Here is a 27,553-nt window from a genome sequence, read left to right on the forward strand (position 1 = left end):
CTTAGGAGTATCTTGAAACCTAAGCTCTAAGTCATTCAAATATTTATTACTGAAGATGCAACCATACAAGACTGGACCAGATGCTATGAGAGCTACTAAGATCCTAATCCAGGCCCGTCTATTAAAATTACAGAATGGCAAGCTTTATCTCTTAACTTGTGCAGATGGAGGAGGTGGTGATTCTTTGTCAAGGAGCCCTGTCCCGCATATTCTGCTCTGACCCAGCACTCTAGAAACGTGGTTTCCAGCCAGTCACAGGCAGTTCTCCCGGGTTGTTCTCTTGCTCTTGACTGAGAAGCAGGTAGAGCCCTCAGTGGCCAGGAGTGGGGATGCCAGAGATTAAGGTCACAAACATGTGCAACACAGCCGTGAGCAACCTTTACTGCTTATTTCCGACAGGATGAGGAGCCACACCCGCTTCCTCAGACGTCACTTCTATGCTGAACTCCAAAAACATCAGCCCTCTCTAGAGTCTTTCCACTCACAGTCTCTATTCCCAACTTCCACAAGTCCCATGGGAACCTGAGAGCCAGGCAAGCTTGGAGAGTCCACTGCCTGGCAGGTCCCAGCCCTCACGGTTTCCCTTACATTTAGCTAGATCTCTGCCTCTCTGCCTCGGCCCCACCCTCCACCTTGAGGATACTTGGGGACTTCTTCCCAGGCAACCACTCCAAGACAGTTAGTTGGAGAGTGGCCTCTTAGCCCCTCCACATGAGGATGATCATCTCTAAGACTTGTTTCCAGATGCCTTCGGCATCTCCTCTCCAAACCATTCTCTGCTCTCTGGGCCAGGTCATCGCTAACCTCCCATGTCCTGCTCAACTAAAGCATCCTTGGGCCTGTAGCCTGTGAAGGTTCTCTAAAGAGGGCTCGGCGTGTCCTCCCACTCCACCTCCTGATCTCTTGTGGCTGGGGTACCTGGGGAACCTGGGGGAGGAGAAGGCTCATCACAAGCAAGTCCAGTAGTTCAGGTTCCATACCTATCACCTCCAAGTCTTACTGTTTCCATCCTCCAAGTCTGGCTTCACCCAATTTCCTATTCATCCCTCACCTCCACCCCAGCTAGACAATACTAACCCTGAGGAGCCTTCTCAGTCAGTGCTAGAAGCCTGGCCAGGCTCCTTCTGGGTGTCTGTAGTCTCCTGAAACCTCCCAGGGAACAGATTCTGGGTCCTCTGGGTTCTCCACTGCTGTCTGGGGCTGGTGGCAGGACTGGATCCTGGTAAGAAAAGCCATCAGTTGGGCTGTGCCATGATGCCTGCTGTCCACCTGAGCCTGTCCCCTGCACACCTGACTGACTCACCATCACTCGACCAGGATGGCTTCTCCTCATCAGGCGAGAGTGTCTGTGAGGGGCTGGCCCAGGGCCTGGACAGAGAGGAGGCTGAAGCCTCACCCCACAGCTCCTGTTGCTGCTGTTGATGGAGCTAAATGGAATGAAAAGGAATAAGGAGCTCCCTCCTGAGCCACTATGTGACGCCCAGCTCCTCTTGAGTAGTACCTAGCTCTAGTCTCCATTCCATTTAGCTGCTTTCTCCCCACATTCTCTTTGGCACTCCTCTACTCACCTGGTGCAGGTAGATGGCATGGAGACTCATCTCAGCAGAAGCAAGCTCTGGGAGCTGGGCCAGCTTCTGGCCCCCAGTTCCTCCTGGAGACACACAACTGCAACAGAGTGCAGTAGATCAAAGACATGCCCCTCCCTGCTGTACCCCATGGCAGGACCAGCCTTAATATCCCCTTCCCAATTCTCCAGGGCACACTCCTCCTGGAGTATCCACCCCACCACCCCAGCTCTCCTGCATCTCAGGACCCCACCTCTTACCCTGGGTCCTGAGTAATGCGGGAAATGGAGGCCAAGAAGCTGGCTGTGGCTGCAACTGGGCAGGGGGCTGTGGGACTCAGGTCCCGTGGAGGCAGGAGGGGGTGCACCAAGAGGTTGGCCAGGAAGGCCTCAGGCTGGAAGCAAGAGCAGAGAAGGCAGAAGGGGTGAGAGGAGGTCTAAGGAAGGCAGGAAAGCAGGTTGAACCAGTGAGCAGGTTAATACAGAGGGTGAGGCAGAGAGGAGACGGAAGAGAGGATGGTGTTTGTGGTGAGGGCAGAAGGCAGACTCACCAGAGGTGAGGAAGAGTCGCTGAGCACCCCAGGGGTGGGAGGGCTGTGAACAGAGGTGGCACCCCAGGTGGCTGCATCTTGCTGTACCCGGCCCCGGAGATGCCCCAGGAACTTGGAGCTGTGCCCCGGGGGCTGCCATTGTGGGTGGGCCAGGGAGAACCTCATCAAGGAGAGCTCGGTCTTCCCATCCTCCGCTCGCTGCGACTGTGAGGCTTCTGTCTGTCCCTCGGAGAGCCACTGAAAGCAAAGACAGTCCTTCAGGCACTACAGACATGGGTTTTATAGCTGCAGGGGGAGCCTAGTGGGGCAGGCAGAACAGGAAGGAAACGCTAGCCCCATTTTCCAGGTGAGAGAACAGAGGCTGCAGCAGGGACGTGCTCCTGATCACCGAGACATACAGCAGCGGAGCAGGACCTAGTCTAGACCCAGCATGAGAGAGAGTGCAGCGCTCACTGTCTACGATGAGACCGCCTGTACACACTGGACCCCAGCGCTGGCCTGGCAGCTTTGGTCTGGAAGCCCAGCCTTACTCCAGCCCCATCCACCGACTGGCTGGTTTCTCAACCTCTCTGGTGATTTTTGTTCCCATTTTACTGGCATTATGATATGCCATTAACTCTATTAGGGTTCCACACACATCATCTCTTGTAATCCTCAGGACAGCCTTGCACACTGGCTACAGTCATTGTCTTCATTTGACAGGTAAGGACAGTGAAGTGACTAATTCAAGGTCACAGGTGGCACCCAGCTCTGCTTTGACTGAGATGAGCAAACTCCCACCAACCCACAACCTCACCCAGCCGGAAAAGGGCTCTAACCTGAGGGTGGCCATGACGCCGCACATCCATAAGGGCAAAGGAACAGATGTCCCCAACTCCAGCCACATCCACCGTGAAGTGATGAAAAAAGTCAATAATCTCCAGGGCACGAGGGCAAAACCAGAAGAGCAGAAACAACGGGGTGAGGAGAGGGGACAGGAGCTCCTCCAGGAGGGAGACCTGGGGATGCAGGGGTGAGGCTGAGAAGGGGTTGCTAAGGAAGCCCACCCTCTGATCAGGACCAAGAGGTCCCCAAAGACGCTCTCCGGGGCAGGAAACCTCCCAACCGGTCACTATTCTGCTCCTGGGAGAGCCAGTCCCCAGCGCCTCTGTCCGACACCCTCTCCCAGACCACGCGGGCTGCACAGCCTCCTCCGAGGCCCCCCTTTGGGCCTCGATATTGCTCACCGCTCGGTATTGCAACAGCCGCGCCATCTGCGGGTAAGCGCCGTCCCGGCCGGCAGCGCCGGGCTCCTCGGGGAGGTAGTGCATGTGGGCCAACGCCGCCTGCAGCAGGAGCTTCGGGCAACGACCGCGGCCCTGCTCATCAGGAATGAAGGACCTGGAAGGTGGGATCCGGATGGAGAAAGGACCTGGAGTTAGGATGATGTGCGGATGAAGGCCGGGCTGGGGGCCAGGGGAAGTGGGAGGGGTAGGGATTCACCGGAGGCTCAGCCCCAGGTCAGAGGAATGCCCCCGCCCCCACACAGCTCCCCCAGGCACCTGGCCACGGTGGCCGTGACCCCGAGCACAGTCATGGCAGTGAGCACGTGCTCCACTGCGAGCACATCCTCGTCGTAGACAGTGAGCATGAGCAGCGCGGCGAAGAGGGCGCCGGAAAAGAAGACAAGCTGGCGGGCCAGCAGCGCGAGCAGGGGCGCTGGGGGCGCGGCGGCGCGCAGGAAGGCGGCGGCTGGACGGTAGGCGCGGGCCAGGCGCGCGCGCAGCTCGTGCGGCAGCTCGTTGAAGTGGCGCAGCTGCAGGCGGGCCAGGCGGGACCAGCGGCGCACCCCCAGCGCGCCGGGCTCGCGGCGCAGCAGCTCCACGTGGCTGTAGAAGGCGTGCAACACCTGCCAGGCCAGCACCAGCGGGCTCAGCGCCAGGTTCACGCCGGCCAGCAGCAGCACCGTGCGCCGCCAGTGCGCGGCCAGGGCGCCCCGCTGGTCGCTGCGCTTGTAGGCGTCGGGCAGCTCCCAGCCGCCGCGGAAGAGAGAGAAGGGCCCGCGGAAGAGGAGCAGGTCGACGTTGAACGCCAGGCCGCGGCTGAGGAAGGCCACACTGCCTCCCCAGGGCAGCGCGCAGCAGGCGGGCAACAGGCCCTTGTTGGCCAGCGCCACCTGGTAGTTGGTGTAGCGCAGGATGCGGTGGTGGACGTCCAGCTCGGTCAGCGGCCGCGGCTGCACGCACAGACCCCCGCTCCTCTGCAGCGCCAGCAGGCGGGACTGCACCTCCGCCCAGGGCACGGAACCGAGCTCCTCCTGAGGAGAAGTGCAGCTGAGCGCCAGCGCCCTACCCTCCTCTGCAGCGTGGTACCCAAACTCACCTGGACGAGAGCTACATCCCTCATCGGCCCTCACCCCACTTTCCACACCCAGGGTCTGTCAGGAGTGAAACCTGTCACCTTTTCCTCTCAGCCACCTCTTGTCCTCCCCTAAGCTTGTCACTAACCAGGGGGCACTTCCTCCTTGCTTTCATCCTCTTAATTGTGTTCCTCAGGCCCCTGCCAGTCCTGGGGCCCTGAGGCAGGTGCTTCCCAGCGACACTTCATAAGCTAAACCTTTTAGGTATTTGATCCCAGCTCATTAAGAGCAGATTTTTCCGAGTCCCTTGCAGCCCTGCACACAGAACTGCAGCACGTGAGGGGGAACTTGCCCCTTCCCATTCCTGCCGTTGGTCCAGAGGCCTCACCACCTTTGCACGCTTTGCCCCCAGCCCTATCCCACTCCATTACCAGATAACCTTCCTAAAACACGGGCTGAGTCCATGTCTGGGGTGGGGGCTGCCAGCTCTCATTTGGATCTCATCTGAAAACCTTTTTTTAGCCCAGTTTCACCCAGCTGCCCCTGTGCAGCTCAGTCAGGTCTCTTGGGGCCAGCCTCTCCAGTCCATCCCTGGTTCTGCAGCCCCTGGAAGGTATAGGGGAGAGAGAAGGAAGGAGGGGAGCCAGAAGGGCCGGCCGCCTCCAGAAGAGCAGCGCTCTAACTGCCACTCTCCCCCCTCTGTGCTCCCCAGCCCTCCCGATCCTCCCAGTGTCTCATACTCCCTTGCTCAAGGGGCTGTTCAAAACCTCTCCCCTTGGCTGTGCAGGAGGGCTGTGCAGAGGGCTCTGGACTTCTGAGGAGAGCACGGGGAGCCGGCTTCAGAAGGAAGCCTTTGAGCTGTGACTTAAATAAATAATTTATGAACAGAGCAGGAAGGAGCGTGAGCAAGACAGGGAGGAAAGAGGGGCAAAGCGTGACCAGGGACAGTGCAGGGGCCCACACAGTGGCTTACTGCAATAGAGGTGAGGCCAGAAAGGGGGGATGGGGTCACCCCCCAGGGCCTGGCGGGACCCGCCTGCAGACGGGTGGGTCCATCTCGTGGCTGCTGCCCACAGATGCTCATCGCTCCCCTGTTCCTGCTCCAGGGCTTGGAACAGCTCTGCAGCTACCACCTTGCCCACCCCACCCCGAATTCCTCCTGTGCTGTAAAGCCAGATAACCTCCCTTCCTCTAAATACCCATTGTTGTGACCACAAGCATGTGACTATAAATCATCTTCTCATCTAAACCAACTAAGCTCTACTAGGAGGAGAACCAGGTTTTGTAAGTGGTGGTACCCCACCTCCCAATGTTATTCAGGCCTAGGGCAGGTGTCAAGGAGGCCTACGGCCCACTTTCCAGTGGGTTCTTCCATCTGTACAACCCCCACTCCCCCATCGCCCTCTGCCTCTGACCCAGCACCCCTCCACAGACGTGCCTGCCCAGCTCACCGGGGGGATGTGTAGGGCCTCCCTGTAAAACACCTGGATGTCCCAGTAGCTGAAGAGGTTGCAGACTGAGCGAAGCAGCTGGAACAGCCAGAAGGCCGCAGCTAGGATCAGAAGGAAGACCAACAGGGAGCTGGAGCGGATCCTGTGTGGGGCAGGACAGAAAGACGCAAGAGAGGGTCTCAGTAGAGAGGGAGGTTGGACTTGAGGGGTGATGGGAGAGTCACAGAGAGGGACTCCAGCTAGATCCGTGGTTCTCAAAGTGTGAGCCCAGGGGTTTACTGAGACCCTTACAGATGTCTGCAAGGTCAAACTTTTTTCAGGTAATTTAAGGTTTTCTGCTGTTTTCATTCTTATTGTCTCTAGGGTGGAGCTCCCAGACGCCACGTGACAGTGCATCTATACCAGTGGAACATGTGTTTATGCATTCTTAGGTTAGGTTTTAACGCTGTTCTCAGCTTTAATCTCTAACAAGGCAAACATGGATAGATATGATTCTCATAAGCAGAGCTTTTGGGGGTTCTCAATCAACTGTAAATGTATTAACGGTGTCCTGAGAACTGCTGATCTAGATCAAGGAATGAAAGGAGGGCTCTAGACTGCTCATGTCCCCCACCTGCTCCTCCTCCCAAGCAGCTGTCACTCACCGCTGGGCACACTGGGAAGAAGGTAGGATCACATCTGACAAGGTCACTTTACTATGGAGTAGCCCACGTCTTGTCCCATTATTTGGTTGGTTGGCAAAGAGAATGTTGTAATCCACACAGCGAAGGAGGAAGGTTGTGAAGGTGATGATGAAAACAAATTGTCTGGGAGGGCAAGGGGTGTGGTGATGGGGCTTGAGGGCAGATAGGCCCCTGCCCCAGCCTCCAGCTCAGCCCCAGTGTCCTCCCCACCCCGCCGAGCCCCTGGGCTGCCTGGGGAGGCCCTGGGTGGACTAGAAGCAGCAGGCACGACTGAAGAAGCAAGAGGACAGAGCCTGGGGTCTGGGATCAGCATCTCACCCGAGCTGGAAGACGTCCTCCAGGAAGATGCAGGCAAAGCCGTTCCTCTGGTGGTAGCTGTAGATGTAGCGGTGCGTCAAGAAATAAGGTACGAGGGCCTTCCCTGAGGACGCTCCCCCTAGTCCCCCAACAAACCGAAACCTGCTGCGCCCTCATGGTCTCCCTGCCAAGGACGGCAGTGCCAACCCAAGGGGCCCTCCCACGCCATGGCCGCCAGGCTGAGCACAAAGGATATCTTGGTGAAGAAGCTGTCCAGGTTCTGGATGTGGTGCCAGGAGCCTGGGCACAGAGGGGAGAGCATTGGAAATTGGCTCTCACCTCAGTGACCAGATCTCCACACCTTTGGGAGCCCCTAGGGAGCCCCTTCCCCAACCCACTTCCCCCACAGTCCCACACCCACCTCGGAGCCCTTCAGGCACATGAAGGAGGGGCTGCTGCTCCTCCCCATGGAGAGGTGAGTCTTGGGACCCCTCGGGGTCACAGTCCTCCAGCTGCTCATAATCCTGCTCAGGGATCAGAGGGCCTATCCGCAGCCCAGGAGGATCCTGGGGGCATCGGCAGGAGGGCAGGGGAGTCTCCGAGCCCAGGGGTGGGGTGGAGTAGGAATCCAAGGATGGGGGAGCAGAGATGGGTGACATCAAGGGTAGTGCCTGTGTGGGGGCGGTGGCTGGGGTGGGGAGGGCACTGGGGCGAGTCTGAGAGGCCCCTGGGGCCTGCACCACTGGGCACAGGGGCCCCGGGGCCACAGGAGAGACTGACGGCAGAGAGCTTCTTGTGTGAGAGGAAGGGGACAGAGAGAAGGAGACCCTCCCTCCCCCGTGCCCTCGTCGTGGAGAAGGAGGAAGAGGAGGCAGTGGCGCGGGGAGGAGGGGCACTGATCCAGGCCCCAGATCTCCCCACCGCCCCATCTGCCCCCTGCTCCCCCCCCAGCCCATTCGCCTCACCATCAGGCCCTCCGCTTCTCCTGAAAGCTTGGAAGGATGGGAGCTGCCACTGTTTTCACAGAGGTCGGGGTTGCTGAGCAAACTTCAACAGGGATGGTGACAACGGCACAGTGACTCAGGTGGAGCAGCCCTCTGGCGTCCCAGCCTCCAAGTCACCTGTCTGACCACTCATACCCCTACCAGGGCAACCTGCGGCCAAACCTCCCAGGGCCCCGCCTCCATGCCTGGGCGGGGCGTCAGCTGGAGAGGCAGGCGCGGAAGCACCTCACCAGAGCAGACACCTGTTACCCCATCTTCAGACCTCAGAGTGGATTTAAAGGGGAGGCCAGAGAGTAGCGGCCAAAATAAAAAAGCAAAGGAAAAAGGTCAAAGGATATAGGACTACAGAGCCAAGATGTTAAATCTTTGATTCCCTAAAATTTGGTCCCACTTGCCTACACACAAACATACAGTGATCAATCAACACAGAGTTGCTTTAAAACCAAAAACAGGAAGGGAGGGAGGGAAGGAGGGAAGCCTGAATGTTTTGTCTGAAAGAACTAAGGAAGGGAAAAAGGGAGATTGCCTGAATTTGCAGCCAGGTTGGAGGAAGCTGAGAGGAGAAGGAAGTGAAGAAAGGAGAGCCAGCTTTCTTGGATGCGAGAAGTGATTTTGGAGCTTACAGTAGAAAAAGGGGCTCTTGGAAGTTCCATTATGTTTACCTCTTTATCTTCTGAAACCCTCCCCAATTCCTGATCCAGTTTTTGGGGCCCCTGAGAAACACCAGAGCTTAATGGCAGTGGGAAGCTGGGGTCCAGGATTTGGAAGGATAATCTGAGTAATCAGCAATGAGGTGACTAGGTCAAGTTCCTTGTTGCCACCTCAACAAGGAGGAGGTGGCCCAGGCAGCTGTTTGGCGGCTTGTCCAACGCCATTCTCAAGGCCCTGAATCACAAGGTTTCCTAGGGAAGCCCATTCCTTAGGGGCTGACTCAGCCATCCAGGTGTCAGGGCCTCGAGGGCTTAGGCCTGAGGGCTGACGGAGGGGCCAGCATCCATGAAATGGACAGAGGACCGGAGTACTTCCCAGATTGTTCACTGGAGGCATGTGGAGGCAATTGTGGAAGTGCCCACAAAAATCTGAACCCAGATATGCCTGTTTTTCTCCTTCTGTACCTCCTTCCTGGGAGGGGATTGTCATAGTAGCTCAAGCCACCTCCTGGAGGTGGCATCCTAGTGACCAAAGTGGAATTGCACTTTGCAGCAGGGCTAGGAAATTCTTACTATTTCTTTGATGCATCTGTCAGGATGGGTTATGTGGGGTTTTAAAGGATCTCTCCCCTGCCTCGTTCACTTCACCCTGATATTCCACCATAAGCACATTAGGACCTCTCGCATACCCTCCCCTTTACACCCAGCCCAAACTCAAGCTAATCCTGGCACGTTTCCCTACCCAGTTACCCCCCAGAACCATCAATTAACAATCTCCCTACCAATAGAAGTCAATTTACTATAAAGGGCATTGTTTTCTTCCAGGCATTTGGAGGGGAATGGGGGTACAGATCAATGAGACAGAGCCACTACCCAAAAAGAAGTCACAGCCCAGTGGTGGAAGCGGCTACGCAGTTATGTAACAGGAAGACATAAGCGCTATTCAGAGGTGCAAGAGCAGCGTGGTGGGAGCCTTAGGCAAGTCAGCCTGACCGCAGTGAGGAAGGTATCCTCGGGGAGATGGTTCTGAAGCTGTGCCTTGATAAGTACAGGGCCTCCATGAGAGTAGTTCTCACAAAACAGCAGCAGACTCACAGAACCCAAGAATGGACTAAGTTACCAAAGGGAAAGGGACTGGGGAGGATGGGTGGGAAGGGAGGGATAAGGGTGGGGAAAGAGAAAGGGGGCCTTACGATTAGCATGTATAATGTGGGGGGGGCACGGGGAGGGCTGTGCAACACAGAGAAGACAAGTAGTGGGTCTACAGCATCTTACTACGCTGATGGACAGTGACTGTAATGGGGCTTGTGGGGGGGACTTGGTGAAGGGGGAGCCTACTAAACATAATGTTCTTCATGTAATTGTAGATTAATGATACCAAAAAAAAAAAAGAGTAGTTCTCAATGGCTGAGTAAGGGGAGTATTAGGTTCCCCAGAGGGGTTTTCTCCGGATGTCTGACCCGCCTAGGTGGGCGGGGTGTGTGGCAAGGCAAGGCACGTGCACCTGTTTTGAAAAAACTTGCCAGCCGATTTTTGTCCCTTCCTCCCCCAGAATCAGCCCTCGACACTCCCTGGGGACTCCGGGACATCTAGAATCGGCAGGGAACACCCTCAAGAGAATGGCCCCGAGGTCAGTGGCTGACCCATTACTACGGATACCCCAGGGTAAGGATCACACTGTGCGCGCCGGCAGAACGTCACTCCGGATCCGACCCGGACAGGGGCGGAAGGCAGGGCCTGTCTGCTCGGCCCCGCCCAAACCTGGGAGGGCTGACAAGGGCTTCTCCAATGACAGCTTGCATCGAGATTGATGTGTCTGTCCGCCAATCATCGCCGAGGCGCGAGGGGCTTGTCGGGATGGGGCCGGAGCCAACATGGAGCTCTCAAAGGGATAAGGGTGGAGCTGCCGTTGCAGGTTGCTCTTGTTCTCCCGCCCCATCATGTTGCTGCACTTATTTCGGGTCGGGATTCGGAGCGGCCCTATTCCAGGCAGGCCGCTGCTACCCCTCCGTCTGCAGACATTTTCGGCCGTCAGGTAAAAAGGGACAAACCTACTGGGAGCGGGTCATTGACTGGCCGGGGGCATGAGGCCCGCCGGGAGATGGAGTCCCTGGCTCGCACACGGCCTGCTGGAAGTTGTAGGCTGGACCAGGGTGAAATGTCACTCCCGGGGAATTGGCCTCAAGTAATTATAGCGACAACGCAGGTGCCAGTGAGAGACTCGATGCCTCTGTATCTGCGCGTGGGCAGAGCGGAGGGGAAGCTCTGGGTCGGTGACCACGCCTGGTCCCTACTCCCCACCAGGGGGCGCCATAATGCACAGGTGTTGAGCCCTCTGGTCTCAACTCATTTCCGGGCTGGCGTCCTCGCCGTTGGGATTGGTCAGGCGATTTGGACAAAGATTTTTAGTGCCCAGAGACATTTACTATTACTATCTCACGGCCCAAAGTGAGCTGAACAAATATGGTCCTATGTCTGGATACTATCAGCAAAGATAAATAGTCAATCTAGGAATGGCGTACTTGTGTGTTTCTGTGTGTTATCGCTGCACTCTTTGGTCGCAAGAGGAACACGGGTGAGAAACGAACAAGGACCCGGAAACTGCACCCTAGAGTAAATGCTTTTTGTGAGAAGTGAATGAGCCCCTTCTAATCCTGGAGCAGGCAGCAGATCCACAGAGATCAGGTGGATGTGGACCTGTGTCATTTGGAAAGCCCGTCTGATTGACAGAGGGCAGGAGCTGGGCCGAGCTGGCGCTGTAAGTACCGGTGCTGGGAAGTGACCCTCCAGTTGTTGGCAGGGACCAGGCCTGGCTTAGAGTCTTGTTTTGGAGAAGGTGAGAGAAGCTGGAAAGTGGCCATGGTAAATTAGTTCTTAGTATGTTGAAGGGTGTTGATACTATTTACCCAGGGAAAGACCTCAAATATTCAAGTATTTGTCCGTTTATTAGTGCAGGCTTTTTGAAATGAGCAAGCCATGACACAATAGATTATAAAATGAATTTAGTGGGTCAGGACCATATAAAAGTGAATATAATAGGATATATGTTTTAAAATTAGAGGAAATATTGTGTTGTGAAGCATTTCAATTTTCTGTGACATACATAAGTTGAAATTGTACTGGGTGGCAGTGGAAATTGTTATTTCTTACCGTTGAGCTCAGTAAGTCTAAGACTTCGCAAACACTGCAGTAGTGGTTCAGGTCAGATAGTTCTGCATTTCCAATAAGGGCCTGCATTCAACAAACATAACCATTGGCCGAACATTTATTATGTATCAGAGCTCTGCTAAGTGCTGGGGATGCAATGGTGAGTAAGATAGAGCTTCCTGCCTTCAGAGAGTATACATTCTAATGATGAAATTGGACAGTTACAGAGGACAGAAGGAGGGTGGGCTTCTCCCTCTAAAATCAGGAGAGACATAAAGTTCACAATGGAAAACAAGACATAAAAACCAGGCAGTTGGGATGGGGTGGGGAGAGGCATAACATAGAGGTGGCAGGATGCCCAGGCCTCCCTGAAACAGGGGAGGGATGAGATCGAGTCTGCAGTTAAGAAGGTCTGGGAATGTGAAAAACTATCACAGTTCACAGTAAAGGGAAAACCTCTCACTCTATTCATTTGTTAAAAGCCTTTCCCCATCAATAATCATTTGTATCTTTGAGCATTCCACCATAAACTCTTGGCCAGATAACCTCTGCTTCTGACAGGCCTCCCTATATCCAGTCCTTTTCTCCAGGCCACTTCTCTCAGCTATGATCTTTAAAATCAAATCTGAGTATGTCACATCCCAGCCTAAAAATCATGAATGGTTCTCATTGTTCTCTAAAGTCCAGGTGTTTTATAAGAACTGTAATGACTGCCCCCATGTCTCTTCCCCCTTCTTGTATGCCAGGCTTTGGCTATTCTGTTCCTCTTTTCCATTCTTTCCTACCTGCAGGCACTCAGGCCATTCCCCTCTGCCTAGAGCTCTTCCTCACTTTATCCCACCTCCTTCACTTGGCCAGCTCCTTCCTGTTTACCCTCAGGTCTCATGGGGCGGGGAGGAGGAGGGCTTGCTCTGCTCTGAGTGCCCTACAGTTCCCCTCTCTCTGCGCTCAGCAAGCTTTGTCCTTAGCCATTAGCTGTGTCCCCACCCCCACACCCCACTGAAGTGTAGCCACCGCAAAGGTAGTACTTGGTCTGTCCTCTTCCCTTCCCATTCCCCATGCCTCATAGCAGAGCACTGGCCTCCAGCAGGCACGCAGCCCTGCGCTGCTGTCTGTAGACAGGGAAACTGCAGAGGAGGTGACCTTGACCTCTTTGAGAAGACAAGACACGTTATTTGGATTTTTACTTCTTTTCCTCCCTTCAGCTTACAGAGAGGGAGTGTGTCACCCTTTCCCTCTGTACGTGGTCACATAAGCTCTCAAGGTCTGGGGAGGGGCCGGGGTGGTGGGGTGCAGTAAGCACTGACCAGTGGTCAGCGGGCTTGGGTCCAGTCCTGGCCGTCCCACACATAGGCTTGAGCACATCACATAGAGCAGGGTAGAAGGAACCTGGATCCTGGAGTCACACAGCAGGGTTCCCCTCTTGTCCCAGTTCTGCTGCCTGGGGACATTATTTCAGCTCTCTCAACCACACGTTTTCATCTATCGAGTGAGGGTAATGATGTCCCCCTCCCAGGGGTTCAAGGGTCAAACGCAGCAAGCCATGACCTCAGTGAAGGGGGTCGCATGCCCCAGGCTCAAGCTGCAGGCAAGTGTGGTGCCAGGGTAGGCCCGCCACAGCTCTTAACCTCTCTGAGCCCTGTTCACGCAGGACTTCTCTGTGCTTGTCTGTTAAAGGAGAGCCTGCAGCTCTGCTGTCCTGTGACCGGAAAGAGCTTGGGTTGCAAATGGTCACTGACCAGAGGTGGCTCTGGAGGCTGAGAGGCGGTGTGGGGAGGGCATCAGGCTTGGTCATAGGCTGCTGCCTCCTCCGCTGCTTTGCATGTGTGTGTGTGTCTCAGAAACAGAGGTTGCTTAAGAGCAGCCCTGAGAAAGGCAGCGTAGGCTTAACAGCAGAGGAATGCTGCTCACCAGAGGGCCCAGCCCAGAGCCTGACTGCTTTATTGTTCGGTTGAGGGACAGCTGTGGCCTCGAGCCATCAATGCCATTCTCTCCCCACAGGTACTGTGATGGCCACCACAGCTCTTACCTCCTCAGGGCCATGGCCCAGGTGCGGCGCCAGCTCCGGGCCCACCTCCCTCGAACACCCCCAGCTCCCAGGCGAAGCCCCTTTGCCTGGCACTGGGTTGGGGGAGGCCTCCTGGGCCCTGTGGTGCTGAGCAAGTGCCCCCGCCTCTACCTTGTGGCCCTGTGTGAGGCAGAAGAGGCCCCTCCTGCCTGTTCCAGACCCTATGTTGTGGAGCCCCACTTTAACTGGAAGCTCTTCTGGCAGTTTCTGCACCCCCACCTGCTGGTTCTAGGGGCAGCCATCGTGGTGAGATCTTCCCCCATCTGCTCACACCAGGGACAGGGAAGGACCGAGCCAGGGGTTTGCAGAAGCCCCAGGTGGAACTGTGTGAGGACAGCTTCTCGCGTCACCAAATCTCAGGGAAGGCCTCGGAGCAGCGAGGGCTGCCCGAGGGCTAGGAGGAGAGCCTGCGCAGGGCCGCTGGGTGTGCAGGGCGTAGGGATTCCCAGGGGCTGGCAGCCTGGGTTTTAACTTCAGAGAGGCACAGGAGCAGCCGAAACACGGACAGCAGCAGGAGAGGAAGGGCCAGCCCCAGGGCCAGGGACGGGGAAGAGCACGGCCCCCTCTAAATGTCTGCCCCTCCCCCAGCTGGCACTGGGTGCGGCACTGGTGAATGTACAGATTCCCCTGCTCCTGGGCCAGCTGGTGGAAATTGTGGCCAAGTACACAAGGGACCACGTGGGCAGTTTCCTGACTGAGTCCCGGCATATCAGCGCTCACCTGCTCCTCCTCTATGGCATCCAGGTGCGGCAGAGGGAGGGCCTGGGGGTGCCCAGAGAGGCTGCCGGGGGCGCCCCTGAGTGCTCCGGCCTCTCTCCCAGGGCCTGCTGACCTTCGGGTACCTGGCGCTGCTCTCCCGCGTTGGGGAGCGTGTGGCTGTGGACATGCGGAGGGCTCTCTTCAGCAACCTGCTCCGGTACTGCGGCTGTAGGGTGGGGGTGGGGGTCACTGCTGGGCCCTGGGGCTCTGGGTGAATGTGGGGGGTGGCCTCACCCTGAAGTAATGTTTACCCCTCTTCCACCTGCTACCCTCATGTTCCACTGCCAGACAAGACATTGCCTTCTTTGATGCTAAAAAGACAGGGCAGCTGGTGAGCCGACTGACCGCTGATGTGCAGGAGTTTAAGTCATCCTTCAAACTTGTCATCTCACAGGTCGGTGTCCAGGCCCCCGTACACGCACACACACTCTCTCCCCCTCCAGTGCGGACAAACCAGGCCAGCCCCACCCCACCCGGTCGTTGGGCCCGAACCTAGACACACTCAAGCGAGAGGCCTGCTGTCTAGTGAGGATGTGGGTGAGGGGCTGGGGAAGTTCATGGAAGGGAGGTGCCACGGCAGTGTCCAAGGTCGGAACAGACTGCTTCTCTCCTGTTCTGAAGTCCTGCCTCCCCAGAAAACCTTCCCACAAGCTCAGCAAAGAGCCTTTCCTGGCCCAGCTGGTTAAGAGCAACCTCACTCCAGCCTGCCTTGCACCCAGGATGCCGGGCATGCTGACAGGCGCTAGGGAGAACGAGCCATGGCTCCTGACTGTACTGCTGATGTCCGCTCCTCATCCGCCCACATTAGCACTGTCACTGTGGCTGAGGATCATGCCAGGGCCTGACCCGTAGCAGTCACTGGGCAGGATCCCCACGCGATTCTTTTTGTTCAGTTTCTAGAGCAGAGAGAGCGGCAGATTTGTCTAGGGAAGCGTGCCATAGTCCTCAGATAATCTCACTGAGCCACTTCATGCCTGCTGGTCAAGAAGAGGTCACCATTCTGTGCCCCTTGGACTGCCAGTCGGCCTGCCAGGGGTCAGACCTGTGGCCTTAGCCTTGTGAGTGTAGAAGTATAGCCAGCTGATCCTTGTTAAAGGCCCGCATGTCATGGTGCTGATGCCAAATGGCCTTCCTGCCTCCCTTCCCACTCCTCAGGGGCTGCGGAGCTGCACCCAGTTGGCTGGCTGCCTCGTGTCCCTGTCCATGCTGTCCACACGCCTCACGCTGCTGCTGATGGTGGCCACGCCTGCCCTGATGGGAGTTGGCACCCTCATGGGCTCAGCTCTCCGAAAATTGTCTCGCCAGTGTCAGGAACAGGTGCAAGAGTTTCTGCCTGTCCTCCTTATCCTTCCCGCTTTCTCTCCGCCCTGTTACTTCTCCACGTTTCCAACGTGGCTCTCCATTTCCTGAGCTTCTTACAGATTGCCAGGGCAACAGGTGTAGCGGATGAGGCCCTGGGCAATGTTCGGACTGTGCGAGCCTTCGCCATGGAGCAGCGGGAGGAGGAGTGAGTCCTGGGCAGGAGTGGAGCACAAAGCTGGGAGGGCTCCCCGCACACCTCCTCCCCCCCCCCCCCCCGTGCCCCCAACCCGGCTGCCGCCTGAGCACCTGACCGCGGGACTCGGCCTCTCTCCCAGACGCTACAGAGCGGAGCTGGAGGAATCCCGCCGTAAGGCGGAGGAGCTGGGCAGAGGCATCGCCTTGTTCCAAGGGCTCTCCAACATCGCCTTCAACTGTGAGTGAGCAGGGCCCTCCCTGGGGTGCCAGGGCCTGCCTGCCAGGGAGCTTGGGGGGAGGAAGTCCCAGTAAGGCAGGCAAGGGCAGCTGTCCGTCTGCTTGATGTCCTTGAGACGCCTGTGGAGTGCCAGGCCCCTGAGCCTGCTCATGCGGGCAGGCAGTGGGAAGGTGGGCTGTGTCTCAGCCTAGCTATGTGTATTGTACTGCTAGGCGCCCAGGAGGAAGCCGTGGAGGTGCACCCCACCCCCACCCACTCTTTTCCAAATGCGGGAACAAAGGCAGAGACCATTCGGGTGACTTGCCAAAATCCCAGTCAGTTGGAGGTACAGCAAGGGCTGGAAGTGGGGACTAACTGGCTGGGCTCTGAGGCTGCTCCTAGCTGCTGCCTTCCTAACCACGTCCCTTTCTCTGTACAGGCATGATCTTGGGCACCCTATTTATTGGGGGCTCCCTCGTGGCTGGGCAGCAGCTGACAGGGGGAGATCTCATGTCCTTCCTGGTGGCCTCCCAGACAGTGCAGAGGTAAGTGGGGGCCATTGCCATTGTCAAGGAGCCCTGCTGGCTCGGGAGACGGGACTGCCAGCCTGTCCTGGGGACTGCCTCACAGTGCCGGGCCGCCGGCTTCTCCAGCGACGCACAGGGCTGGGAGAGGGAGGCCCCTCCGCCAGAGCCCCTCCCCACCTTGCTGACTGTACACTCAGAAATGCAGTTGTCATCTTCAGCCTTTCAGACAACTCACAAGTTTCCTTAACAAGCTTTTTTTCAATCATAGTAAAATATACATAACATAGTATTTACCATCTTAACCATTTTTAAGTGTATGGTTTCATAGCTCTGTGTACAATCACATGGTGGTGTGACCATCACCCCCGTCCCAGAACTGTTTCAACTCAAACAGCAAAACTGAAATACTGCACCTTTTCAACACCGTCCCCCACACCCCCTCCGCAGCCCCCGGCCTCGCTGTTCTGCTTTCTGTCTCTGAAGCTGACTGCCCTGGGTACTCGTGTAAGGGGAATCCTGTGGCGTTTGTCCTTCTGTGACTTGCTTCCTCCATTGGGCGCACCTTCCAGGGTCATCCATGTAGCCTGTGTCAGGATTTCCTTTTTAAGACTGAATAAGACTCCATGTATGGATGCAACATCTTTGACACACTTCTGAGAGCTAGCCTGCCATTCTCTGCCCCACCTTCCTGGGAACAAGAAACTCACCCTCCCGCACACGGGCCAGCCTCCCGGCTCACCGGGCTCATTGCTGTGAAAGCTTCCTGTCCCGCTGGGCCCCTTCTGCCCTGGGTAGCCCAGAGCTCGAGGCCGGCCTGGCCGCAGGCTCCTCTTTTTCCTCCACGCTAAACACTTGCCGTTACTTCTGCTGTTTCTGTTCACATTGTCTACCCCCCAAAACAAGCCTTGTATATTAAAATACATAAAACATTAACATATGGTAAACAGCTTATGAGTGAATATGCTATAATAAATCTTGGAAGAGTGCAGAACTGGTGTACTGCCAGTCGTGTCCAGGAGGTAGGTCACCCAGACACCCCCTTGTGCCGCTACCCCATTGTTCCTGATTCTGATGATGCTTGTGGCCTGACGCTGCTTCATGTCTTACTGCCCATTTCTTACAGAGTCCCTCCCCTTGACCTCAGTGTTGCCCTGGGTGAAATGGAGCTAATCCAGCCAGCTGTAGGACACACAGAAGACACTCCCACCCTCAGCCCCATTTCTACCGGGGCTCCCACATCTGGGCCTGTTCAGATTCTCTGGTCCTGTGCGACCTCATCCCCCCTGCAGCCCAGAAACTGTTGCCCAGTGACCCTGGGACTAAGGTTCTTCGCTGTTGTGGAGGTGGGGCTGCCTCACCCCTACCCTGCTGCTCCTCCCCCAGGCTGACTCCGGGCTGAGCGTCAGCCTCGCGCTGTCGTCCTGAGAACCCTTACAGGCCCTTCTGATGCCCTTCACACAGGCAGTGGCAGGAAAGCCTCCTTGTGGGGCAGGCAGCTGCACCTCCCAAGCCTGGCCCGCCATCAGACTGGCCTGCCTCTGCACCCCAGGCCCCTTGATGGCCTAGGTACAGACCCTTTGCTCTCCTCCTCACCGTACTGTCTAGCCAGTTAGCCGTTTTACTGTTACAGACACAAGAAAGCCCAGAAAGCCAGTCTGTACTGTTTTTCTCCCTGGCTGGCTATGGGGCTGCTCCCATAGCCACAGGCCTTAGCCCTGTCCTCTGGGGGGGCCCCCTCCCACGTGGAGATGCTTCATTGTGACCCACCTTGAAGGAATTGGGTCTTATTTTATTAAAGAAGCTGGTATGTTTCTTCCTGGGATCCAGCAGAGGGAGGGAGGGGAGAGAAGCAGTTTCAACCTCTAGACTTCGTCATAAGTATTCTTTTAGGGGCTCCTGGGCTCTGCAAGAGATGGGGAGGTACCCAGACAGACCATAGGCCAGTCTGACCTGGTCTGCGTCCATGTCTGGGCCCCTCTAGGAATGGACCACCTCCACCACCAGGCCTCCAGGGAGAGCTGAGGCCTGCCTTCTAAGCCATCTCTGAGAGGAAGGTCATCACGCACCACTGAGTCACGTGCCTCTGATTTTCAGTTGCTGCCTGGCCCCTCTGCCAGGCCCCAATGGCCTCCACATCTCCTGTGGAGAACGTTCTCCCGTCTCATCACAGATAACGTGCTGTCCCGGCTCTTCCTTGCTCAAGGCCTCCCCTCTCCCTTTGGCGAGTGCCCATGGCTCTGAGCCTCTGACCTGCCAGAACCACTTCCTGGCAGGCTCCCCACCCCCACCCCCACCCAGCCCTGTGCTGGAAGAAATGAGATTGCTGGAGAGTCGGTCTTTCCTCTTCTTCAAGAAGGACGTGCACCTACAATCACAGACGCACACACTGTCACGGGCAGGCCAGGCCAGTCAGGGACTGGTGACTAAGAAGCAGTGACTCACCTTCCTCCCACCAGCAGGCAGCCCTACATGACAGGAGGCGACCCACTGTCTAGACAGATACACACTCTCACCATCCTTTACGCAGTGCCAGCCCACAATAAAATGTCTTCAGAGGATTTGGGTTTTGGGGTTCCCTGAGTTCTCCCTGTGGTCCAGTGTCTTGTTCTTTCTCTGAAAGGATTAACTTGCATTCATCCGCACTGGTTCTAGCTTCCCCAGGAGCCAGCAGCACTAGGCCTGAGCTCCCCGACCTCTGTTGGTGGCCAGCGCTTGTGCAGGGGGCGAGCCTCCGCCCTGCAGGCTGCAGGCAGGCAGTACAGGGGCCACCCCGCTGAGCCCCGTGCCTGCTTCCCACGGCCCTTCCCCCTGGAGCCCCCGTCCTCAGGTATCCACTTCCTCCAGCCAAGGAGGGACCACAACTCCGAAAGGCGAAGCCACCTGCCCATTCCTCCCGGGAGCACTGCTGGGTCCCGGGCATCTGCGGTCCCAGAGAGGAGGGGCACTCCCTGCTTTGGCTCAGCCTCATCCGGCTTGTTCCCCCAGGCAACTGAGACCCAGACCTTCCCCTCTGGTGCTGACTTTCTCTCAGGCTCTTCTTAGGCCCACGCCTTCACCCCTCCTTCCTCCTCTTCACAGGTCCATGGCCAACCTCTCTGTCCTGTTCGGCCAGGTGAGTGGCAGAGTTGGGGGGTGGGTCAGGGGTGTGGACTGGATCTGGGCTGGAGTCCGACTGCCGCCACTCACTGTGTGTCACGGAACTGGGGATACCACCAGCCCGTCCCACTGCCTGCCCTTGGGAGTCCAAAGACGCTGCTGTCCCCACCCATTCCCTCAGACCCTGCTGCTCCCTCACCAGTAAATCCCCTCCTCAGGTGGTGCGGGGGCTCAGCGCGGGCACCCGGGTCTTCGAGTACATGACTCTGAGCCCGTGCATCCCGCTGTCCGGGGGCTGCCGCGTGCCCAGGGAGTGCCTGCGCGGGTCCGTCACATTTCACGATGTCTGCTTCAGGTCAGTGTCAGCGGGTGGGCACAGGTAGGTCCCTCTGGGCTGACAATGGGAAGGGGAGCCTGGCCAGGGACCTGTGGGTCAGTGTCTCCCTCCAGTTACCCCCTTTAGGGGTATAGTGATCAGAGCCACAAGGGGTCGGCACCTGGTCCAACTGAAGGTCTCTTTGCTCCCCTGCCCCCCACAGTTATCCCTGCCGCCCCGGCTTCCAGGTGCTCAAAGACTTCACCCTCACACTGCCCCCTGGCAAGATCGTGGCCCTTGTGGGCCAGTCTGGGGGAGGTAAGAGGAACCCACTGCCCTCCCACCCCGTGGCTTTCCTTCCCGGGAGAGCTGCTCAAGTCGGGAGTAGGGGCCCCTCTCTCCTGGCACAGTCTCCAGAAACCCACACCCCCTTCCCACCTGCCCCTGGCTCCCCCACCCATTTTCCCAGGAAAGACGACTGTGGCTTCACTGCTTGAGCGCTTCTATGACCCCACGGCTGGTATGGTGACACTGGACGGGTGGGACCTGCGCTCCCTGGACCCTTCCTGGCTGCGGGGCCAGGTCATCGGCTTCATCAGCCAGGTGTGGAGACAAGATGCTTTCCTCACTGCAGGCTCCGCTGGAAGTGTATCTGTCCCTTCTGCCCAGCCCCTCTCTCCTCCCTCACCAGGTCCTACTTCTCTCAGTCCTTATGGTGGCGCCTGGGCCTTTCCCTGCCTTCCCACCCGATGGCCCCCTGCTGGGGGGATGGGGGCCTCTGGCCTTCCTCACTGGCTCCCCAGCATTCACTGGGGTCTGGCTCCCCGGCCCTGGGACCCGCGCTGCTGCTTAGCTCTGCCTTGGTCTCACCGGGGCAGGAACTCTGTTTCTGGATTAAAGTGGTCCAAGCAGGTGGGGGTGGGATGACCGTTCTGTCTACCCCAGCCACCCCCCATTCCCACTCCTGAGGGCCTCTGCCCACTTTGATGGACCTCTGTTCTCATTTGACCTGTAACTTTGAACTGCCCCTACCAGCTCTGCACGGGGTCCTGGTCTGGCCAGAATAGCCTCTCCTGACGTGCCCCTCAGGGGCAAAGTCAGATTTCCTGTGGACACCCCCACCCCCAGGAGCCAGTCCTGTTTGGAACGACAGTCATGGAGAACATCCGTTTTGGGAAGCTGGATGCAACTGATGAAGAGGTTTACACAGCGGCCCGGGAAGCCAACGCCCATGAATTCATCACCAGCTTCCCCCAGGGCTACAACACCATAGTCGGTGAGTCCCAGGGATGGCATCCTGCTCAGGTACCCCGGCATGAGGCTGGGATCGAGGGGAACAAACTTAGTCATAGTGTCAGAAACCAGACCAGACCTGTGGCTGACGGGGACAGAGATGGTTCTGTGGGGACATGGAAGTCCAGGCTCATGTGCTTGCAGAGACAGGAATGTGACTGGGAGTGCAGTGCAGGGACACAAGTGATCCATGGTGCTGGGCATCCTCAGAGCTCACCAGGGGCCACATGGCGCCAGACCCAACCAGAAACAGTGAGGTAGCATGCCCCCATCATCATTTATCCTCTGGCTCCTGTTCCATTGCTGTATTTTTATTCCTTAACATAAAGGCATTTCCCTTCTTGTGACCCATAGGATTGGGTCTCTCTTCTGACTTACCCAGAAGAAGACTTTAGTGGTTCTAGAACCCTGAAGCATTGTAGCATCTCCCTGGAATATTCACATTGCAGCTTGCAGCCTTGTGTGTTCATCTCAGAGGTTTTTCTTTCAACCTTTGGGGCATGTTTATCGTCCAGAGTCCTTGGCTCTGTTGCAGAATGTTCCAGCATGTCTCAAGGTGCAGGCATACCTGGGGTTCTCAACTCTTCTTGAAAGTGAGACAGCAGTTTAGCTGAGCTTCGGCCATCCAAGTAGGGCCCCCACTGTCCACGGCTGTCCGTCATGCTTGGTGTTACTGCTCCGGCGGCTTTTACTCACTGTTCACATGCCACACTGCCTGACTGCAGGAGCTGGGCCCGCCTCTCGTGGGCAGCACTTCCTCGTGCCTCTGACCCCTGGGTGAGCTCCACACAGAGCCCCTGGGCCTGTCTGGCACCTCAGTCTGCCCTCACTGACCTGCAGCTGCCACTGCGTGATGCTCCTTTTGGCTCCCTGGCTGTTCTCTGTGGGCATTTTGGACCCCAAGTGTGGTCTTCCCAGAGTGCCTGAGTGCTGGGCTTCAAATCCCACTGAGCCATTCACACTCCTGGAGTGCACATCAGGTCCCAGGAGGCCAGGAGAAGGCGGCTAGAACGGGGGGCTGGGGCAGGGGGGCGCCCCTCATGGTTCTGAAACCCTGCCGTAGTGCGGGCGGGGTGCTTGGTGACTGCCCTGGGTGCGCTGAGCCCTGCCCCATGCAGAGCACCTTGTCATCATGTGTGGGTACGTGTGCATTTGCATGGGGACATAGGGTCAGGATGCTGGCAGGCAGAGCCTCTGCCCTCAGAGAGGCATGACGGATGTGCACTGTGTGGGGAGGGCCCCAAGGGGCTGGGTGGGACATTCTGGATGGCCCGGTGCCGTGTGCGCGCCCCCAAGTCAGAGCTGAGGATCACTTCAGGCCCCTGCCCTGACCCCTTCCTCCCCAGGTGAGCGGGGTGCTGCCCTGTCTGGGGGCCAGAAGCAGCGCCTGGCCATCGCCCGTGCCCTCATCAAGCAGCCCACGGTGCTGATTCTGGACGAAGCGACCAGCGCGCTGGACGCTGAGTCCGAGCAGGTTGTGCAGGAGGCCCTGGACCGTGCCAGCACTGGCCGCACAGTGCTGGTCATCGCCCACCGGCTCAGCACCGTGCGTGGGGCCCACCACATCGTCGTGATGGCCCAAGGCCGTGTCTGTGAGGTCAGCCGGGGCCCAGGGAGCCGGTCCGTGGGTTGGGATGGCACGTGTGAGGGTCTAGCCTGGCCCTAGGGCTGTGGGGCCATGTTCTGGGGCAGTACCTCATGTGGATGAGGAGTGTCTGCCCTTAGGTGAGCCCTGCCCTCCAGGGCCCCAGTTTCCTGCTCTGTTCCCTGGGGGTAGTAGAGCTGCACCATGACTCCCAGGACCGCAAAGAAAAGAACTCAGAGATGTGCTGTGCTGGGGGAGGGGCCAGGGGCTGCAGGCCGAAGAGGCAGCACCAGGGACCCTGGTCAGGTGCCACCCAGGAGCAGCACCCCCCAGGCTGGGTCTGCAGCCAGGCTTGGAGGCTACATGGGGTCTGGCTCAGCCCCCAAGCACCCATTCCAGCAGAAGCTGGAGTCACTGGGCTTTGTAAGGGCGGCAGGACTCAGCTGCTCTTCTGAAATCTGGCTAAGCAGGGAGGTGGTGCTAACAAATAGAGATGTGCTGATGGCAACCTGGGACCAGCTGTGCTTTGGCTGATAATGTCCCCAGAAGGGACACTGGCTTAGGTGGCAGATAAGGAGCCAGCCCTCTTGGGGCTCTGAACTCCGAGTGGGCTCAGTGACCACCTGCTCCTCCTTCCTCCCTGCAGGTGGGGACTCATGAAGAGCTCCTGAAGAAGGGGGGCCTCTATGCAGAGCTCATCCACAGGCAGGCCCTGGAAGCCCCACCACCCGAGGCGCCCAAAGGCCCCAGGAACCGCCCTGTGAAGTCCTGAGAGCAGTGCCCAGGGCCGGGGCTCAGCGCAGGGGCGCTCCCAGGGCCTGAGCCCCCAGGAGGGCTAGTATACTTGGGCTGCTGCCCTGCTCACGGTAAATCCCAGCCGAGTGCTGGGCTTGGGGGTGAGTGGGACCGCGCCCACCCAGTCCCTCTCCTGCCACCTGCTGCCTCCCTCCTGCCAGAGCCTTGAGTGGCCGGGCTGCACCAGGGCGGAGGCAGAGGCCCCGAGCTCCTCCTCTGTCCTTCCCTTTGCCAGGCCCTCCTGGACCTTCTCAGAGACCCTGCTGAGTCTCCCGCTCTACCTGGAGCTGAAACCTGTGCCCACACCCTTGCCAGGATCTCCCTCACTCAGACCGATACCCAGCAGTTCTCCTTCCCCACTGCCTGTCTAGGCCAGGGCACAAGAAGCCCACCCTTGGGCCAACCCCTCCAACCCACAAGTCACCAGCCTGGGAGCAACTCCCTTCTTCTCCCTGCTCCCTTGACAGTCCAGTGTTTCTAGACTGTCTCGATTTCACCCTCCCCGCCATCCAAATGGGATAGGTGCCTAACACGCACCTGGCCCTTGGGGAGGCAGGAGGGGCAGGGCCCCCCCATGGTCCTCCAGGAGCTCCCAGTGGACTGGGCTATCTTACCACTGCCCTGGCCCCGTGAGCCTGAAGTCACCTGATGAGATTGTGGACAGCTCCCCTCCTATGTGAAAACACCAAGATCTGAAGGGGACAGAAGGGGCAAGACACGCCAAGACTCCAGCCATGGGGAGTATATAGTGCTGGGAGTCACCAGGCCGCTAGGGAGCAGTTCATGCTGACCTCAGAATATAGAATCAGTCTGGGAAGGAGAGGTTCCTGCCGGACCAGCCTCCGTGGAGTGTCAGAGAGGCTCCCTGAGGCAGGTGGGACCAGAGCCTCACCTTGGAAGAGGTTGGGCCAACCACGCGGGGGGAGGAGTCTATGTCTAGCCCCAAAGGTGTGAGTGATGCACGGCTGGACTTGGCTTCTGAGGGCCTAGGACGGCCAGGATTTCCCACCAGCCTCCTCACAGTCTCCCAGAGCAGCCCACCCGTCCTGCCTCGGTTTTGGTCCTGTCTTCCCACCAGGAATCCTTACCCCTTCACTGCATTCCAGGCTAAGGACTGTGCCCTGGGGTGGGGAAGAGGACCCATTCAGGCTGCACCCTGCTCCCTAGGCTGGGGGAGAGGGATTGCCTACGCCAGACCTCCGAGGCAGCCAAGCCTTGAAGATTTATCCTGTGGCACCGAAGGGCGATGGCACGTTTCAAGGGTGCAGGATGAGCAGAGTGGGTTGTGGCTGGAGGCCAGCCTGGAGTAGGTAGCAGTGGCTCAGATATGAGTACAGAGCCCAGGGATGAGAGTCCCCACAGTCTTTTCTGGATGTGGTTTAGGACCAGATAACTGCTTCGGGGACAAAGCATCTGAAATATCCCAAGGCCGCAGCCACTGGCTTGATAACCCTGCTTCCTTGCTGGTTGGCGGTCACAGCCCAGGAAACAGAGTACAGGCTGGGTTGCTTTGCCAGTAAACACCTCCCTAGTGAGCGTAGCCAAGAGCAGGCCTCAGCACTCAGGCCTGGTCCACACCGGCCTGCCTGGCCTCCCTGCAGCGAGTCGACCAAGGCCAGCTCCTGCCCCACCAGCTCTGGCCCCAGCCTCAGGCTACCTGGGATGCCTTCTGACACCAAATTCTGAGAGTCTCTTACCTCTTGCGGGTGGCCCCCAAATACTGCTCGCACCCCACCCACTAGGGAAGCAGAGCGATCCAGCCTAGAAGGCTGTGTGGTGGCCACACGCTTGCTGTGTAGCCTTAACCTCAACCTTGGCTCATGGGGCTATTTATCAGGGGTCATGACCTTGGCTCTGCTTCATCTTGAGAGCTTAAGAGTTTACTTGGGAGAATCTGTGGTGAAGTACTTAAAATTCGCAATAGTACAGCCTGAGAAGCTGGTCACATCTGTGCAATAAACTATGTTATTCTCTCGCCTTCTGAGAGCTGTGTTCATTAAGAAGGTGCAATGGGGTAAGAAGTCCTGCCCGTGAAACCTGCGGTCTGGCCAGGAGGACAGACAGGTGGATAGGCTTTCCCAGCACAGAGTGGTCGTGTTTAGTTGGCGAACTTGTTTCTTCCACTCAGCCAAGAGCCCACCAATGTGAACCCTTGTCTTCAAATGCTTAGTGGAAGGAGATGGGAATAGAAACAAATCTCGGTAAATACATTAATGGAGATAAACCTGCCTTCTCACGTCTACAGTGCAGTGCTTTTCCATCCTAGGTACCTGGGGGCAAATGAGTATTTCACCAGACACAGGGCTTGACACTGACGATGGCCAGGCCCTGCCATCCTCCACGTGCTGTGTCTGGGCTGGCTCCTGTGGTCCCCAGCGTCCAGCCCTCCTGCTGCCACCCCTTGTTCCCTGCACCTAGGATCAGCAAGACACCCCCTGTCCTGTCCCAAGTCAGGTGGCACTCACCTTGCAAGTTGGCTTTCTGGAGATGTTTGCTCCAGCCACTGGGAGTCTTTCCCCACCCAACCCATTGTCTCTTCTGGATCAACTGAGGCATCTTCAGTCAAATGTGCCAGCGCTGGCCTTCCAAGGCCGGTGCTGCCACACTGTTCTAGGCATTATGGCCCCTGGGCATTGCAGCCAGTTTAGGGGCACAGTGTCTCTTCCTTTAGAAAAGCCCCCATGCCAAACAGGCACACTCCATTTTACTGCTGGGCATGCAAAGTGGCATAACTCCCAAGGTGGGGAATTCTGTGCTATCTATCAAATAACTCATGCAGTTGCCTGTTAACCCAGCAGCAGTTCTATTTCTGGAGTTTACATCCATGCAGTGATATAGATAAGCACCATTGTTTGCAGTGGAAGACTAGAAACCCCCAATGTTCATCAGTAGGGGTCCATGTAATGGAATGGTGTGCATTCTCCCAAATGGATTAGTTTTCCAGGTGCTGGATGGTCTGCAGGATATGTTAAGTAAAAAAAGAGATGTGAAATTATAGGATACCCAGGTTCCCTGGGGGGGTGGCACATGGGGCACCCAGGTTATGCCTGGGAGGGTGGCAGGTGAGCCCAAAATCAGTCTCCAATAGAGGAGGGCCTGAGTGTGGGGAAGTGGGAAAGGGGGCCACTGGCGACAGACTGCCCCTGAACATGGGACCTGAAGAGGCCATGGCCGGCCAGGGGAGGCTGGGGGCTCTGAAAGAGGAATCTGCCAATGCCAAACTTCCCACCACTTCCCAGCTTGGTGGAGAGCCAACTTCACTCTCTGTGAAAAAGCAAATGGTCCCTGGTGAGGTTAGTGGGGAGAGAGGACAGACCAGAGGAGAGAGGGGCTGGGCCAAGGGGAAGCAACTGACCCTCAGCCCCACCACAGGGGCTGCAGCTGAGAACCTAGAGGGACCAAAGGCGCCCCCAGCCCCAACTTACCTCTGGGCTCCCCTCAAGCTCTACCCAAGATTGCTGTGGTTTCCTGCTGGCGCCTCTGGTCTCCACAGCCACAGCCCCCCCACATGCCGCACTAATGGCTCAGCCGGGGGCCCCAGGGACCTACCCCGCCCCCAAACTGCTCCGCCGGCCCCCTTGCCCCCTCACCGCTGAAACCCAATCCTCTGCGGCAGAGGCTCAGCAGACAGCCTCCAGCCACGCGGCCCCTGCCCGCCACACCAGCTTGCCTACCAGGGCTGCTGCGGAGCCCCCAGCCCAGTGCTGCGCCCAGC

At 57.6% G+C, this 27,553-nt stretch overlaps 2 protein-coding genes across 4 annotated transcripts; one reads left to right on the top strand and one right to left on the bottom strand.

Moving 5' to 3' along the window:
- Positions 1-25: 25 nt before the first annotated feature.
- ATG9B (autophagy related 9B) lies at positions 26-8,010 on the bottom strand. Its single transcript, XM_036899719.2, has 14 exons — positions 7,306-8,010; positions 7,141-7,184; positions 6,906-6,970; positions 6,549-6,710; positions 5,905-6,046; positions 3,657-4,411; positions 3,342-3,495; positions 2,934-3,113; positions 2,116-2,352; positions 1,826-1,959; positions 1,569-1,665; positions 1,304-1,427; positions 1,078-1,219; positions 26-927 (listed from the first exon to the last, which is right to left on the bottom strand). The coding sequence occupies exons 1-13, from the start codon at positions 7,850-7,852 to the stop codon at positions 1,092-1,094; spliced, it is 2,769 nt and encodes a 922-aa protein (XP_036755614.2). The 5' UTR covers positions 7,853-8,010; the 3' UTR covers positions 26-927; positions 1,078-1,091.
- Positions 8,011-10,333: 2,323 nt separating this feature from the next.
- On the top strand, positions 10,334-25,813 carry ABCB8 (ATP binding cassette subfamily B member 8). Of its 3 annotated transcripts, XR_008998581.1 has the most exons (17): positions 10,383-10,573; positions 13,687-13,999; positions 14,342-14,497; positions 14,575-14,669; positions 14,801-14,906; positions 15,668-15,829; positions 15,934-16,019; positions 16,150-16,247; positions 16,666-16,771; positions 19,832-19,865; positions 20,068-20,204; positions 20,389-20,483; positions 20,635-20,768; positions 21,294-21,441; positions 22,805-23,055; positions 23,690-23,939; positions 24,074-25,813. XR_008998581.1 is itself a non-coding variant. In XM_036899581.2 (16 exons), the coding sequence occupies exons 1-16, from the start codon at positions 10,479-10,481 to the stop codon at positions 23,813-23,815; spliced, it is 2,142 nt and encodes a 713-aa protein (XP_036755476.2). In that variant the 5' UTR covers positions 10,383-10,478; the 3' UTR covers positions 23,816-25,813. The 3 variants fall into 3 exon arrangements, 2 of the variants coding, with proteins under 2 accessions (XP_057360901.1, XP_036755476.2); XM_036899581.2 differs by having other exon boundaries at positions 23,690-25,813; XM_057504918.1 differs by lacking the exon at positions 13,687-13,999 and having other exon boundaries at positions 10,334-10,573; positions 23,690-25,813.
- The last annotated feature ends 1,740 nt before the right edge of the window (positions 25,814-27,553 follow it).

The sequence above is a fragment of the Manis pentadactyla genome, chromosome 7, assembly GCF_030020395.1.
Source record: "Manis pentadactyla isolate mManPen7 chromosome 7, mManPen7.hap1, whole genome shotgun sequence".
NCBI classification, from domain to species: domain Eukaryota; kingdom Metazoa; phylum Chordata; class Mammalia; order Pholidota; family Manidae; genus Manis; species Manis pentadactyla.

Coding starts and splice junctions, on each gene's coding strand:
- ATG9B (XM_036899719.2), bottom strand. CDS start 7,852: ATGGTGAGGCGAATGGGCTGGGGGGGGAGCAGGGGGCAGATGGGGCGG. Junction 7,185..7,305: donor TGTGCCTGAAGGGCTCCGAG/GTGGGTGTGGGA, acceptor CTCTGTGCCCAG/GCTCCTGGCACCACATCCAG. Junction 2,353..2,933: donor GGCGTCATGGCCACCCTCAG/GTTAGAGCCCTT, acceptor CTTTGCTTTCAG/TGGCTCTCCGAGGGACAGAC.
- ABCB8 (XM_036899581.2), top strand. CDS start 10,479: ATGTTGCTGCACTTATTTCGGGTCGGGATTCGGAGCGGCCCTATTCCA. Junction 16,772..19,831: donor GCCTCCCAGACAGTGCAGAG/GTAAGTGGGGGC, acceptor TCCTCTTCACAG/GTCCATGGCCAACCTCTCTG. Junction 19,866..20,067: donor TCTCTGTCCTGTTCGGCCAG/GTGAGTGGCAGA, acceptor TCCCCTCCTCAG/GTGGTGCGGGGGCTCAGCGC.